Genomic DNA, 17,588 nt, shown 5'->3' on the forward strand with positions numbered 1-17,588 from the left:
TCTTTCTGCTTATATTGCCCATTTGTCCTTTCATGCTGTCTGTTATTTATTAGAGTCCTAAGCATATTAATCATAGTTGTTTTAAATTTCTGGTCTGATAATTCCAACATCCCAGCCATTTCTGGTTCTTATGCTTGCTTTGTCTTTTCAGATTGTGATTTTTGCCTTTTGATATGCCTTGTAATTTTTTTTTTTTTTTTGATAGTTAGACATGCTGTACCAGATAAAAGGAACTGCTGTGAATAGGCCTTTAGGAATGTGGTGGTGAGATGTGGGGAGAGAGGAAGCATTCTATAGTTCTCTGATTAGGTCTCAGTCTTTTAGTGAACCTTTCCTTCTGGACTGTGAACTTCACACATGTTTCTGTTTTGTTCTCCCTGTTTAGGTAGGCAAGGATGACTAGAGCTGGCTGTAGTTGGATATTTCTCTTCCTCAGGTTAGGTTCTGATAATACCTCAGCAGGTTAGGCTTAGTTAACTAGTTTCTCCTGAGGGCAGGCCTTTTTAAGAACAGAGTCCTCTGGTGTATTTCAGAATGATTCATTTTCCTTTCCCCTACCAGATGCCTGAGGGATTTTTCCTCTGATATTTACTATGGGGACCTGGTTGAGCTCCTGAAGATAAATCTCACAATAAATGTGGGGGCCTCTCTATGACTGGGGGAGTTGTAAGCACTGAGCCTCCAGCAATTCATCAATTACAGTTTAGGTTTTCTTACCTGGGCACTGGTTCCCACGCTAGTTTCCTTGTGCATCTCTGCTTTGGTAACCCAGAACTCCCTGTAGTTACTTGGCTGCGTTTCCAATCTTGGAGGCAGTGGTTTGCCTTGTGTCCTCCCCTCTTTCATTGTATCCTAGAAGATTTGTCAGTTTTTCAGTCTGTTCAGCTTCTTACTTGATAGGATGGAGTGGTGGCTTCCAAACTCCTTACATTCAGAATCAGAAATGTTTCCCTTACTTTGTTTTGTCTCTCTCTCTCTTACTGTTGGTTTTCCCGGGATGTGGGCAGAGTTATAGAAGTGTACAGCAGAGTGAGGAAAATGAAGCCCTAGCTTTTTGACAGCAGAACTGAAAAGAAGAGTTCTAGCATTGGAAATTATCAGGGAGATCACAGAAAGGGAAGAACTTGAGAAAATAACTCTATAAAGTTATGTCTGTGCTCAGCCCTGAGCTTTACATGTGGATCTGATCCAAATCAGAGAGGTACTAGCCATTGCAATAAGGCAAGATGAAGAAAAGTCATACAGGTTGGAAAGGAAAAAATAGAATTATCCCTTTTCACAGATGACATGATTGTCTACATAAAAATTCTTAAGGAATTGACACGCACATGAAATTCTAGCACTAATAAGCAGGTTTGGAAAGTTTTCAAAATACAAATTTCTCACACAAAAATAAGTTATATTTTTCTGTATTAACAATGTAGCTGGCCCTGCTCGTCTAGTGGTTAAAATTCACTGCTCTCACCGCTATGGCCCAGGTTCATTTCCTGGTCAAGGAAGCATACCACCCATCTGTCAGTTGTCATACTGTGGTGGCTGCATGTTGCTGTGGTGCTGAAAGCTATGCTACTGGTATTTCAAATACCAGCAGGGTCACCCATGGTGGACAGGTTTCAGTGGAGCTTCCAGACTAAGACAAACTAAGAAGAATGACCTGGTGACCTACTTCCAATAAAATTGTCCATGAAAACTCTATGAATAGTAGTGGAGCCTTGACTGATATAGCACCAGAAGATGAGAGGATGGTGTAAAAAGACTGGGCAGGGTTTTGCTCTGCTGTACACCGGGTCACTAGGAGTTGGAAATTGACTCGATGGCACTAAAAACAACAAATTAAAAATGTGTAATAGGAAACCCAATTAAAAATACATTTAATAATAGTTTCAAAAATTTAAGTATTTTAAGTATAAATGTCTAAAACATGTGAGGATATATGTGCTGAAATCTACAAATTGCTCATGAAAGAAATCAAAGTCCTAAATAAGTGATGAGATATATCATGTTCATGTATAGGAAGATTCAACATAGTAAAGATGTCATTAAATTATCTACAGATTTAACACAATACCAATTAAAATCTTGGCTGGATTTCTGCGTTGATGTAGACAAGATGATTTTAAAATTTGTATGAAAGACAAAGTAAGTAGGATAGCTAAAATGATATTGAAAAAGAATGAATTTGAAGGAATCATACCTACCTGACTTTAGGACTTACTATAAAGCTATAATAATGAAGACAGTGTGGTATTAGCAGAGTGATAGACACATATATCAGTGGAAGAGCATAGAGTACAGAAATAACCTCAGGTAAATATAGACAATTGATTTTTGACAAAGATGCAAAAGCAATCTCAGCCAGAAAGGATAGTTTTATGCCCAAAAATGAGCCTCAACCTAAACCTCACACCTTATATGAAAATTAACTAAAAAATTAGCTCTAAATGTAAAACATAAAAGTGTAGAACTTTTAGAAGAAAACATAGGAGAAAATCTTTGTGATCTAGACTAGGCAAAGTCCTTTTAGATATGACACTGAAAGCATGATGCATAAAAGAAAAAAATTGATAAATTTGACTGTGACTTCATCAAAGTTCAAACCTTGTACTCTGCAAAAGATGCAATAAAAAAACATGCTACAAACTGGATGAAGATGACATAAAATCACTTATTTGACCAAAGATTTATGGCAAGAATATATAAAAAATTTCTAAACCTCAATACTAAGAAAACATAAAATCCAATTTAAAAAAATATGCAAAAGACTTGAACCAAATAGTATATAAGGATGTCAAAATAGCAAATGAGAAGATGTTCAACATCATTAACTGATAGAGAAATGTTAATTAAAACCACTATGAGATACCACTACACACCTAGTAGAATGGCCAAAATAAAAAGTACTCATGATGCCAAGTGTTGGCAAGGATGAGGAGCAACTGGAACCTATTACTGGTGGGATTGCCAAGTGGTTCTGCCACTCTGGCAGTTTAGCAGTTTATTATAAAGTTAAACGTACACTTGCCATGTAATTCAGCTTTTCTATACCTGGGTTTGTATTTATGAGAAGTGAATGAAAACTGTGTTTACACAAAAACCTTAACGTGAATGTTTATAGTAGTCTTATTCATAATTGTGATAAACTAGATACAACTCAAATGTACACAAACTGTGGTAATCCATTCATGCAATGGAATACTATTCAGTAATTAAATGGAATAAACTCTTGATGTATGCAACTACTTGGATAAATCTCAAAGGCAATATGTTGAGGTCAAGAAGGACATACTCAGAAGATTACATACTATATGATTGCATTTATATGACATTCTTGAAAATTCGAAGCTAAGTGATATGTAAGAGATAAGTAGTTATCCAAGGTTATGGGTTTTGGGAGGGTGTGACTGTAAAGGTGTAAAGGGATAGGATAAATGAGTTTGTTTGGTGTGATGGATGGAATTGGTTTGTATCTTGATTGTAGTAGACTTATACAATCTATATATCTGTTAAAGTTCTCAGAATTGTATACACACAAAAGAAAAGAAGAAATAAAGAAGTCAGTTTTGCAGCATGATCATTTAAAAAATAAAATTATAAAAAGAATAGAAAGTTCTGGGATATATGTAAAGCCTAAGTATCAATTATTTTAGCTTTCTGTGTCGTCAGCTGTTTTAATATTTATTTTCTTCAATTACTAATTTCAGCACTTGTAGGGTATATTTTTAATCCTGCTTCTGTTAAATAGAGTGGGGCCTGGATGAAAGTAGAGTTAACACCAGGATGAAGGGATTGGTTATTTGGCCTCCCTGCTGTGGCATGTTTTGATCTGGAAGGGCATTAGAGTGTGCATATATAGTTAAGATCACCCATGTATCATTATAACCTGTCTCTAGTTTTTCTTTGAAATTGCGAACTTCTTAGGTGTTAGGAAGTTACATCATTAAATTTCTAAAGTATTCCTGTATCCCTGGATTGTGCATACATGATTGCTCTAATGGTACTGCTACATGTAATGTGTACAGGAAGTTTTCATAAAGGGATTAGGACATTTAGAGCACTATAAGTGGTCATTTGTTGGTTGAAGTTAAATTGCAAGGTATTAGGCTTTGAGTTATTTCCTTTCCATTGGAACCGTTTTAGTAAATACCTATTGGCTATTTATGGAGTTATTAATGGAGCTGATCAAAAACCTATTTTGTTCTCAAACTATGTAAGTACTGGTAGGTACTGTATACATATACTAGTATATATAACTATGTCATAGGAGATTTAGAATCAATTCCTTTACATATCCAAATTTTTAAATTTTGTTTCCATCATAAGACAAATTTTGATGCATTTCAATCACAATTTTATAAATTTTGATTTTTTTTGGCTATAATGTATTTTGTTAGAAATAAAATATGCTGATGAAGCATAAAATCAGAATCTGTTACTAGACAAAGGAAGGTATAAATGTGTAGTAGCCTGACTAACTTTTAATAGGGCCTCTGAAGAATTCTCTTAAATAGCCACAGCAATGGTAGCAATTCAGATTGTAAGACTGCGTGTATCCTTATCAGGCTGAAAGAAAAGATAGAAATTACTGAGGAGAGATTTGATGGCTAAGGGCAGGCTTAGTGGTTTCGTGTGCTACCCAGTGTATTCCATCTGTCCTTACATTTTGCTGTGCTGCATTTCACTGTTTTTCTTATTTGACTGCAGATAAACGTATTTTACTTATTTCAGCATGTATCTCCACTTGATGTCTGAGCTGATGAATGTGACAGTTTGTGTATCAGAATTCATTGCATATGTAGGCAGGTAGGCAGTGGTCTTTTGAGATAGCATCTTCAAGAATACATTATCTAGAAGTGACTGCTAAATGTACCTGGAGTTAGAGACTTCTGGTTTAGACCTTTCTAATTTTGAACTGTGAAGGAATTTAACTCTTCTAACTTATTGTGAGATTTTTTTTTGTACCTAGAAGTTAATAGTGTTGAGTGTGAAATTTCTTGAGTTGTACCTGAGTTGATTTCTTTTACAGTTTTATTCCTGCTATGATCACTCTCATCTTGGGAGAGTTTTGTGGTGAAAGAGATAGCATAGAAAATATGGGATTAGTTACTTTATACAATTTTAATCATCTTTTGCAAGATTTCAATGTATCTCAACAGTAAATTAGGCTACCTAACAGATGAAACCTTATGAAAAAGTCAAAAGATTTTCTCCCCTTATTGGTACTTTAAATCTTATTGGAACTTAATCTACTTCCGTATTTTCTCTGACAATTACTTTGCCTGTAGAGTTTATTAGGAGATTAAAAACATCCTTTGAAAAGGGGAGGAAGTGTTGAATCTCAGAAGGAATCTTTAATTTTTACATCATTAATTCCCTTCCTCTTAATATATTTAAACAGCCCATGTAGCTGAGGTGCTTTGCTTGTTTCAGTACAAAGCAAATTGAAAAGCCAGTTTCTATATTCTAAGAATTACCTTTGAACTGAACGTAGGTTATATATTCAGTCTTAGTCATTTCAGTTATAAATCAGGTTTATCTTTATGATATATTGCATCTTTAAATAATAAAATACCTCAAAGGTAATAAAACTTTTGGGATCATTTTATATGAGTTATCTACATTAGTTATTTTTAAAAAATAAAGGATGGAGAAATTGAAATTGATCAAGTTATATTAAAATCAAGTCAAATCTATATTTATATAAATTTTAATGGAACCTCAATGTGTTACATATTTTTCATTAGAAACAAAAATTAGTCATATTCATACATAGTTATTAAATATTCTCAGGTATTTGTGGGCCAAGACTGTTGTGATATTCTTTAATAATATGGACAATAAAACTCTGGAGAGATAATAAATTTGCTACATCAGTAGAGGTATTATTATACTATTTCCTGTATTTTTCTGAAGGTCTAGCCCTTTATAAGTATGATACGTGAAATAAATATTATTTCCTAATTTAATTGAAGCTTATTAAGAATTGAAAGATGGTAATTATTTTTAAGAAATAACCCTATAGATTATTACTGTCATTTTCCTTAAAAGGAGACAGGATTAAGAACCCTTAACCATTCCTGTAGTAGAATTGCTACCTACAGAACATATGTTATGTTATAGTACTGTCTATTGAAAAGTTTAGCAATTTTACTTTATGAGATAAAAATCGGTACCCTTTTTGTCTATCAAGTAAAATATTCCTCTGAAAATCTGTCTCTAGGTATTGCTATACTTTTCAAGAGAATGTTCTATGTTGTGTATACTAGTTTTGGCTGACACACATACTTGCTTTTTGGTTTATCCTATATGTTTAGATCCTCTACAGATGAACTGATGTGTCTAGACAGGAAGTGGTATGTAGGAGATATAGGAATGGGCTGAAGTATCCTTTATATTTGCCTTTGTATCTAGGGGAGTTGGAAATAGGCAAGAATGGAGAGAAATTTTGTATGGCAGTACACAGAATTTTGCAAGTTTATTGTGACCCCTGCAGCAATCCGATGCATTTTAGTTACTGGTAAGTTTGTTAAATTATGTTTGAAAATGTACCTCTTCGAAGATGGCCCTCTATTTACTATTACGTCCAACATGTCAAATATACCTATTTTAAAGATTTTTTGAAAAGATGTGGTATTGCTATTGTATTGGGTTTTAGGTATAAATTAAAAATACTTTTCTTAGTGAATGCATTTGACTTTTCAATTGTTGTCATAGTTAAAATTGAAGTGAAATTAACATTATATGGATAGCATAGTCATGTATTAAGATTTTGGAATAATAAAATGAATATTTCTGACTTTGTAGTGGAACTCCACTGTGTTTAGAAGTCTGAGTTAATTCGTTAGATGTTTGAGAAAGAGTAGTCCTTCTGACATAAAAGAATAAGAAAATCCATGGCATTCTTTATATGGTTCCACATAGGAGGGTGATGTATTGTAAGAAATACTTTTTTGCGTTTTTTCATGGACCATAGGCACCGTAGTGAGGCATTTCTGGTCTTGCTTTTTGGCAGTGCTAATGTTTAGCAATCCTAGTCATCTTTCCCTCTACATCACAAACTCAGGTGTAGCTAAGAATTCCATCAGCAGATTAGGAAATTGTGTAATCTCTGTGCAGTAGTTTTCTTTATTCTTTTCACACATTTAAGACAGAAGTACTATGTGTAACAGTGCTTAAGCAATTATCTGTGAAGTGGCTTTGACTATTGATATAATTTAAAATGGACTGGATTGCTTAATAGCTGTTCTTCTTTACAGAAACATTAAAAAAATCCCAAGGGATTTTTTGGTAGTTGTGTTTTTCTTATAAATATTTATCTTTGACTTTAGGACAAAGTGAAAGAACATCATTGATTTGTAATACTAGTTTACTTTTTTTGTGTGGTTTAAAGATGTGGGACCAGTTAATGTAATTGAATTTTAATTTCCTGTAATGAAGTACTTACTTTATTTCCAGATATACTATATTTTTTCTAGCTGATATCATGTAATCCATTAAAGTATCAATTTTTATAATAATAATCTTGCTTAATTCTTTTCATGAGAATATTTCTGATTTGAACAAGAATAGCCACATTATCAGAGAAACAAGTTGTCAATCCTATTGTAACCGGAAAAGCTAGAATAACTTTAGAGAATAGAATGACTTTAGATTCTTTGGCCTTACTAATTTTCAAGTTTTCCTCATTACCAAATTTTCTTAATTTCTTGTAAGAATGAGTACTTGTACATTTAAAATATATTAAGAAATTTGTGGTTTTACTCTTTCTTGTGAATATAGTCAATTTAGTGTGCCTTATAAAACAATGTAAATAGATATTATTTTAACTGCTGATAAATCTGGCTTAAAGTCATTTATTAAACTACAGTAGGCCTATACAATGAAGGAATATATATTTTTTTAATCAGGAATGCTATCGTGTATCAATGCTCTTGGTTGAAAATTGTTCTACATAACTGTGTGAAGTAATATGTTATCAAAGCTCAATTCAGTGCAATCCTTTATTTTTCTTTTGTTTCTTTTTTCATTCAACAGACATATCCAGTGCTTTATCTTTGTCTGGCACATATCTTTGCGTGCTTTTATGTGTTTGTGTATACATTGTGTAATTAATTACCACTTTTCATTTCAATATCACGTAAATCATTTATTTTCTCTGCTTTCATGAACTTTCCTGAGGGCATATCTGGACATAAGTAACATGTTGCATATTTCTCTGGATATTTTAAAAAATACATAAGTTGTTTTTGAAAAATAGATCTAAATGAAAAGTTTATTTAAAAAATAGATGTATTCTTCGAAAGCAATATTGTGTACATATTTCAAATTCTATAAGGTAGCGTGTTCTTCAAAAGAATGTTATGATAAACTATTATGGTGAAGTGAAGTATTTTTGGGTGTGTTTCTTATGTTAGATTTATTTGAGGCAGGGAATATATATGTGCATAGATAAACTTCGATCTTTTGCCTTGGAATGTAAAAAAACTACACAGTTATATTTTGATATGATATTTCAGTTTAAAGAGATAAAACTAGTTATCTTATGCTTGTGAGAAAATATATTCTTGCTTAATATAAGGTATAACAGTCATTATCAGCAAAGCAGAGATTAAATTTGAAAATGGTAGTTATCTTTTGGCATAATAAAGTACTGAAATGAAACACTGTGTTTGTAATCAACATTTGATGATTACATAATGAAATTATCTGTCCTTTACATGCAGTGCTACTCTTTTGGCATTCCTGGTTGAACTACTTAAAAGTTCAGTAGCCATGCAAGAGCAGATGCTGGGTGGAAAAGGCTTCTTAGTCATTGGCTACTTACTTGAAAAGGTAAGTGATGTGTATTGATGGTTTTATTGTGTAGCCTTCACAGATGGACACCTGACAATCACTAATTATATTTTTTGTATAGTTTCCCTTTCCAGTGACTGTGCAGCAACTATGTTGTTGGCTAATTCACAAACATTTTTATATTGTGTACTTAGACATGTGTAGACAATGAACTAAATTGGGTGTTAGAAATCTACGTACTTAAGAAATTTTTGAGTGAATGTGGAAACTAAAGAAAAATTCTTTCATCTACTTTTATTCAAAGTTACAAGTATTTTCTCTTAATTCTTTTTTCTTTTGTTATCTTTACATTCAAACTAAGTTTCTTAGCAATTTTATCAATTTTAGTTTAAATGGATTTACTTTTTTGTTTTTGCTTTGTGTTTCAATTATAAGGTAAAAAAATCTCTATTTTCTAGCAGCAGAAACATTATTTTGTGCTTTGCCCCTGCTTTTAATATATTTGAATATTTAAAATATTTTTTTCTGATCAAAACATGGTATAAACAATACAAATTAGATGGTTTTAATTTTCCCCGTTTGTGTCATTTATGTCCTGGTTTTGTTTCAGTCACAGCTGTACTATTATGATAATGAGTGCTGAATTTCTGATTATGGTCTCACAAGAGTTTGGTTGTATCATGTGATTTCCTTTAAAAATTAAAGTGGGATTTCGTGAATAAAGGTATTTTTTTCCCGTAAAGAAATATCTATAGCCCTCAGTACCTCTCTCAAATCTCTTCTTATCAGTTAACTCTTTAACATTCAGCTGCTCTAAAAATGGAACTATTTGAGAAATAATATAGGTGAGACCTCAACTAGGAGGAATAAACTTATTTTTCCCCTGGGAAATATAATTGAGAACACTTTTGGAGATCGTTTTTTCAGCTCAGATTCTTCTACATATGAAATCCTTATAACCTGTCTTTTCTTTGAAGCACTCTTTCTTGAAGGATTGGTGATCAAGGAGTGGTAAATTATTAAGTAGATCTATCATTGGCAGCATTTCTTTATTGAGATAATTTTTTCAATAACATTATTAAGGTTTTCATTAAGGATGTTTATTTTATTTATTTCATTTTTAATTTTTTGGTGAGGAAGATTAACCCTGAGCTAACATCTGTGCCCATCTTCCTCTATTTTGTATGTGGCGTGCCACCACAGCATGGCTTGATGAGTGGTGCATATAGGTCCATGCCCGGGGTTCCAAACCTGCGAACCCCAGGCCACTGAAGCGGAGCATGCGAACTTAACCACTATGCCACTGGGCTGCCCCTGGTTTATTTTTTTAATCATGGAGAACTATATTTCCATATGGTAGGGTATTAAGAATTGTTCAGAAGATTTATGTTAAATTAAATTTTACATGAATTAGATATTGTGAAATGCCTTTGTAACATTACTGTGCATGACAAGATCACTATCAGGAACTACCCTTTGAATATACTTTTCATCTATTTACTGAGATTTTATCATCATAGTTCTAAAGTGAATATTCTTTTACAATTAAAACTTAGCTTAAAATTAGAAATATTGTGAAAAGTGGGCCGGCCTGGTGGTGCAAGTGGTTGGGTGTGTGCGCTCCGCTGCGGCAGCCCCGGGTTCGCTGGTTCGGATCCCGGGCATACACCAACACACTGCTTGTCAGGCCATGCTGTGGCGGCATCCGATATAAAGTGGAAGAGGATGGACACAGATGTTGGCCGAGGGCCAGTCTTCCTCAGCAAAAAAAAAAAAAAAAAAAGGATTGGCAGATGTTAGCACAGGGCTGATCTTCCTCAAAAAAAAAAAAAAGGTTGTGAAAGGACTTCAAATCAAATAAAGAGACATAATCAGTTCTTCCTATTTCTCGGAATTAATATCCTTGAAAGTGTTTGTCAGTTTAGTGGGTATAAAATATTATCTCATTATGGTTTTAATTTGCATTTTTTTAAGATTTTTGAACAAGGTTGGACATATTTTCATATACATTTATTGGACGTTGATTTTTTTCTCTTCTGTGAAGTGCTTGTTCATGTCCTTTGCCAATTTTCCCTGTTTCCCACCAAGACCCCTACTCCTAGGTAACCTGTAATCTACTTTTGTCCCTATGATTTTGTGTATTCTATACATTTCATTTAAGTGAAATCATGTAATATTTGTCCTTTTTTATCTGGCTTATTTCATTTAGCATAACGTTAAGAAGATTCGTCCCTGTTGTAGCATCTGTCAGAACTTCATTCCTTTTTATGGGTGAATAATATTCCATTGTATGCATACACCGCATTTTGTTTATTTATTCATCTGTCAATAGACGTTTGTGTTGTTTCCATCTTTTGGCTATTATGAATAATGCTGCTATGGGTGTTCATGTACAAGTTTTTGTGTGGACAAAGGGTAGGGTATCTACCCTTTGTATCTTGGGTAGATACCTATGACTTGGTTTGCTGGGTCCTATTTTAACTCTATGTTTAACCATTTGAGAACCTGCGAGACTGTTTTCCAAAGTGGCTCCACCATTTTATATCCCCATCAGCAGTGTAGGAGGTTTCCAATCTTTTCCCATCCTTGCCAACACTTGTTATTGTCTGCCTTTTTTATTCCAGCCATCCTAAGTGGATGTGAAATGGCATATTGTTTTTTATTTGCATTTCTTTGATGTCTAATGACGTTGAGCATCTTTTCATGTGCTTATTGGCTATTTGTATATTTTCTTTGGAGAAATGTCTATTCAGAACTTAATGGGTAAATTTGTCATTTTATTATGGAGAAAATTTAACCTATATTAAAGTTTTAAAATTATTACAACTGTATGAGTTTTTTATTCTATATACTAATCTTTATTAGCTATATGATGTGCAAAGATTCTGTATATATCCTGGATATAAGTCCTCTCTTGGATATGTGTCACAAGTATTTCTTCCTTTGTGGCTTGCCGTTTCATTCTCTTAATGGTGTTTTTTGATGAATGGAAGTCCTTAATTTTAATATGGGTTAAATTAAGTTTCTTTTATAATTGGCCCATTTTGGATCTTATGTATCCCAAAGCAATGAGACTATTCTGTTTTCTTCTCAAAATTTTTTTTACTTTTCACATTTAGATTTATAACCAATCTAGAATTTAATTTTGTATATGGTGTGAGATATAAGGTTATATATAAGAAATAAGGTTTTTTTTTTTTTTCCTGTGTATGTGTCTAAGCTGGCCCAGTACCATTCATTAAAAAGATGATTTTCCACTTCATTGCAATCTTTGCCATAAATCAGGTGACCGTATACAAACGGGATCATTTCTAGAGTCTTATCTATTGTGAGTTTTTTAAATACCTTTGAGACAGTACAACACTATCTTAATTTGTATACCTTTTTAGTACATCTTGATATATCATAGTGTGTCTTCTAGCTTTATTGTTCTTCAAGATTGCCTTGGCTATTCTTGGGTCATTGGTATTAACATATACATCAGCATGTCAATTTCCACCAAAAAATACTAGGATTTTCATTTTATTATTTTGACATCTTTACATCTTTATATTGAACTTTCCAATTCATACATTTAGTACATCCTTCTATTTATTTAGGTCTCTTTGGTAGTTTTCTGTGTAGGGAACTTTCTGTCTTTTTGCTGGCTTTATTCCTAGATAATTGAGGTTTTTAAAATTTTAATTTTTTTATTTGTCACTGGTACATAGAAATATAATTGGTGTTTATATTGACGTTTTGTATACCAATCTTGCTATTCCTCTATTAATTCTAGTAGTTTGTAGATTTTTCAAAAACTTTTCTTCATAGAAAATCATTCTTTCTGAGAATGACAATTTTATTATTTTATTTCTAATATTTATTTAAAAATTGTTTTTCTTTGTCTTATTGCACTGTTGAAGACTTCCAGTATAGTGTCAAGCAGAAGTTGTGATAGTGGCCATCCCTATTTTATTCCAGATCTCATGGGCAAAGCTTTCAATAGTTAGCCACTAAGTATGATATATGTTGTAGATTACTTTTTGTAGACATTTTAGTCAAATCAAGAAACTGTCTATTTCAAGTTTGCTAAGAGTTTTCTTTATCATAAACAGGTGCTGAATTTTATCAAATGCTTTTTCTGCGTTATTTGAGATAATTATGGTGTTTCTACACGTTTTCTTAGTGAATTATATTAATTGATTTTCTATAAGAATGTTAAACCATTCTTATAGTCCTGAAATCCTATGTAGTTTTAGATCCATTCCCATTCCAATCAGGCTTTTCATCCTTATGCTTCCTTTAAAATGGCTTATCTCAGTGTCACCAATAGCCTTTGTATTCTTAAATCTTGTGGTTCTCAGTCTTCATTTTATTTGACCTGTTAACAACATTTCAGTTTAACATTCTTTCCTTCTTGAAGTGCTTTCTTCAATTGTATTTTGTGACAGCTTTCATTCTTTATTTTCTCCCTACTTCCTTGGCCTCCTTTTATTCTCTCCTAGTAGTTCTTCCTCTTCTTTCTAAATTCTAAAGACTGATGTCCTAATAATGCTTAATTCTGGAAACCTTTTCACTTTTCTGTTTACACTTTAATTGAGCTCACCATTCCCTTAGCTTTCATTATCCTGTAAATACTAATTATTCTCAAATGCGTATCTCTAACCACAAACTCTCCTTTCAACTTTAGTCTCCCATATTCAGCTCCGCTTGGATGTCTAATGAGCTTCACAAATCTAAATTATCCAAATTGTTACTTTTGATTTTTTTCTCAGATCTTTTCAGCCCTCAGTCTTCTCTATCTTAGTTAATAGCATTACCATTCAACAAGTAATTCAGATCAAAAATGTTAATACTTTTTGACTGCTTTTTCACACACTAAATCCATAGTCTCAGCAAATTATGTTGTCTTAGTATCAAAATATATTCAGAATCACTGACTACTTCCTACTTTACTCCTTTCTGTGTCCACTGATATCATCTTAGTTCAAACCATCCTCATCTTTCACCGCTGGTTACCCATAGTCCGTTTTTCACTTTAAGTCAGACTAGTCCTCCTAAAATGTACGAGATCTTACTACCCCATCCTTCTCAGAGTAAATTCATAAGTCTCTTACCTCTGACATCATCTCTTACCCTTCTCCTTCTTGCTTTCTCTCTTGTAGCCACACTGGCCATACAAAGGCCTTTTTACCTTTCCTTTAAAAACTAAAATGGTAAGCATGAACTCATCTCAGAACTTTTGCATTTTCTTTTCCCATTGCTTTGATTATTCTTTCTGTAGATATCCACATGGCATGATTCTACACTTTATTCAGAGTTTTGCTTATGACACCTTATAAGAGAAGTCGTTTCTGGTCACTCTACATAGAATAGTAGCGCTTCCATAACTATCATTGACTATCTCCCTACTCTGCTAATTTTTTACAGCACCATTCTGACATTTTTTTGCTGGTTTATTTTCTGCCTCCTTTCACTAGAATGTAGGCTTCAGTTTCATGAAAGCAGGGGCAATATCTTCTTTTTTCTCATCTTACTGCTGTATCTTCAAGATGTGTCTGCACCTAAAAGAATGTCTGTCTCAATAAATATTTGTTGAATTGAATTGAATAACAGAAAAGCACTTGCATGCTTGTCTGATTACCTAAAAGGAATACTTGTTTCAGCTTTCTCAGATGAATGCTCACACTGTTTTATTTTTAAACAATCAGCTGCCAGGTGAGTAGTATAAATGATAAAGGTTCTATTTCAATTTTATCATCAACTATTAACAAGGTAATGATTAACTGTCTCTTAGCTTTTTCTCCTTATCTTAGAAGGTATAAGTTAGTTATCAAGGAAGGTGGTCTAATGAGAGGCCTTCTTATTCATCACACTGAGACTGTTTCATGAAAAACTTTTAAGGTATTTTTGTTTTGTTTTATTTTGCCAAAATATGAGTTTGAGGAGAACTTAGAGGTTATCTGATGTATTCAATATTTTTGGATATGGTTAATAAAAAATTTGATTCGAAGCAGCTTACACAGTAAGGAAATATGCTTGCTAATGTAACTGGAAGTCTAGTGGTAGGTGGCTTATCAGTCATATTCCTGGCAGGAAACAGGTGCCACACTCAGACTCAGTTACTGAGAAGAGTTTAATGCGAGGATCTTTAAAAAGTTGTGTACATTGTTAAGGGAAATCAGCAAGGTTTGGTGAGATGAAACGAGTGAGCGTTTAGCATAACTCAAAGAGTAAGTTATTGCAGTATAGGAGAATTGTACCTGACTAGTTTGTGGTCTTCAATAAAGAAATGTGGTATATTGACTTGAAGGGGTGAAGCCAGGGAAATAAATACCCCAACTTAATTTTCTTCCTGTCCTTTAATTTCCTGCTGGTTTTTCCAACTAGTCAAACCCAACTGGAAGCCACTAGGCAGGGGAACCTCTCAAGGGAGCATAGAAATAGGATGGGGAATATTGGAGAGTGGATCAGTACAGCTTGCAAAACATATCCAGTAAGTTGGACTTCAGAATTTGGTTATCTGAGTAACAATTATGTCATCAAAGACCCAGGTTTTTCCTGTATCTTTGCTCTACCACCTACAGTGATGATTTTAAGCTATAGCTGCTTTCCTTTGTGGTCATAAGAAGGTTGCCAGGTAGACTTGGTGCTATAGACCCTTACATCTAGGTGGAGAGAGAGAGAGCTCCTTTCTCCTAATTACTGAACAAGATCCTTCCCTCCAATTTGATTGATCAGCTTAGGTCCTGTTTTCTTTGAACCAACTGTTGCCATGAAAATGTTGATGCAGGGTCTCTGAACTAACCATTGTCTGTCCCTGCCCCTCCGCCCCACCAAAACAACAACAACACACAGGTGATTCATATTGGATTAGACTATTTGGAGCTTAATCTTGGTGTCTTGAGAGGAGTGAAATGGATATTGAGGATCAACTACTTTATGATGTACCTATACTAATTAAAATAATTTTCCACAATTTACTTACTATGTAATGCATTTCTGTATATACAGAATGCTTTCTGCAATAAAAATGAACATTTCTGGCAATCCATTCCATTTTGGGCTACTTTAAATGTGGGAAAGACTTCTTTTTACTGAGTAGCAATTTCTCCTTATAACATCCATTGCTCCTGTTTGGTTTAGATACTTCTGGAGTAGATGTTATAATATAATTGTTTTTTCTAGCTTCTCGGATTCTACTTCCAAATACATTTAGTCACATCTCACGTAGTACTTCTTACAAATTATGTATTCAGTCACCACGTAAAAGTAAAAGTAATGTCATATAGTTTAAATTCCAGAGCTTGTATTTTATAGATTTATAACTATGAATTATCCAAGTATAAATCTCTTTGTAAAATGGCTTTACTTGAGAAAATGAAAGCAAATATCAAAATAAAAAAATATTTAAAGCAATCAAAGTAAACACAATAAAACAGAGTTGGATATCTTCTTTCATCCTCTGCTAATCAGTGTTTTGTCTGATCTGTTCTATTCTTATTCTGTTCTTGAATTTGACATGAATTCAGTTAAAAATTTACAGAGGAATTATGGCAGGCACCGGACAGATAAGAGATGAATGACAGTATCCTTTTTTATATCAGGAAAGAAAGATACATGAATAATAACAGTAATACATGGCAGAAGGAATAAGTACTACTTATAGGTAAAGGTAACATATCATTGAAGAGAGCATTCATTTTATGCTTAGTAGAATTTTGAGTGGGCCAATTAAAAAACACAGTTTCAGAAAAATATTTCCTAATGATCAACTTTAGAATTAAAAACTACTACCCAGCAGCATTAACTGCTATGAAAAAACAACTGACACATTTTTTTAGTACTGTGGAAGGCTTCATTTGGTGCTTCTAGCATATCTTTTAATAACGTGGAGCAAGTCAAAAACTTGTTTCCAAATTGTGAATTACTTTCTTAATTGAATATATTCATAATGGTCGATTTGATTTTATATCACTTTAGTGTTCTTTATAAGCAAACGACAATTTTTATAGGATAAAATCTGATCTCTGAGAATGTTTATTTAGGAACAGGATCTGACTGTTCTATTTCAGAGTTTTAGGCATAAGAATAGAATGTATCAGATAATGTTCTTGAAATCAGTATTACTGAATAAAAATAGAATGTATAAGATAAGGTATGTAAAATTATATCTAGTGAAGGAGCTGGCTGAAGCTTTAAATAACCATGATCTCATATTTTAATTATATTCACCTATCCATGAATAAAATATTTTAGAATTTAAGAGTATTGTATTCTTTTTATTAAAGTTTCTTTAAAATGAGTGCCCAATCTTTGCTTTTTTTAAACTCAAATATTTATTTGTTTTTGTCCCCTTCCCTCCACTTTAATAACTCAGGTATTTGTTAGGACCATTTCCTTCATCTTCTTGTAAAATTTTCATGTAAAGTTATGCTCTAAGGCTTGGTTTGAATTTTGCAGGACTGTTGCTTATCTATAGTCAAACCATTGGTGTTTTGTCAAACACCCAAGCCTACTAATACAAATTCATTGCTTTCTTTTCATGCGTCAAACTAATTAAATGCCGTCTTCTTAGTAAAACCTTCTCTTGACCACCCTTCTTAAATTTTTCTATCCACTCCATATTTTTTTCATGCACTTATTAGCATTTAACATATGACATATTTTACCATTTTAATTTTATTTGTTGTATGCCTCTGTCTTCTCTTCCTCCCTTAGAATGTAAATTCTATGAGGGTGGTTTTGTTTTCAGTTTTCTTAACTGCTCTTTCCACAGTGCCAAGGAGAGTGCCTGGCAAATAGTAAGTACTCAGCAT

The 17,588-nt window shown here is 33.1% G+C and overlaps 1 protein-coding gene across 6 annotated transcripts in view; it reads left to right on the top strand.

Annotated features, from left to right (window-relative positions):
* The window catches only part of NBEA (neurobeachin), a 696,720-nt gene that overhangs the window by 155,712 nt on the left and 523,420 nt on the right, over nucleotides 1-17,588 (top strand). For 5 of the 6 annotated variants that reach the window (XM_058547999.1, XM_058548001.1, XM_058548000.1 and 2 more), the window contains exon 11: nucleotides 8,721-8,829. In XM_058547999.1, coding sequence (XP_058403982.1) covers nucleotides 8,721-8,829 — 109 coding nt within the window. Of the gene's footprint in view, nucleotides 1-6,408; nucleotides 6,515-8,720; nucleotides 8,830-17,588 lie in introns of all 6 variants that reach the window. The other variant, XM_058548004.1, reaches the window with a different exon arrangement.

The sequence above is a fragment of the Diceros bicornis genome, chromosome 9 (genome assembly GCF_020826845.1).
Source record: "Diceros bicornis minor isolate mBicDic1 chromosome 9, mDicBic1.mat.cur, whole genome shotgun sequence".
Taxonomy (NCBI): Eukaryota; Metazoa; Chordata; class Mammalia; order Perissodactyla; family Rhinocerotidae; genus Diceros; species Diceros bicornis.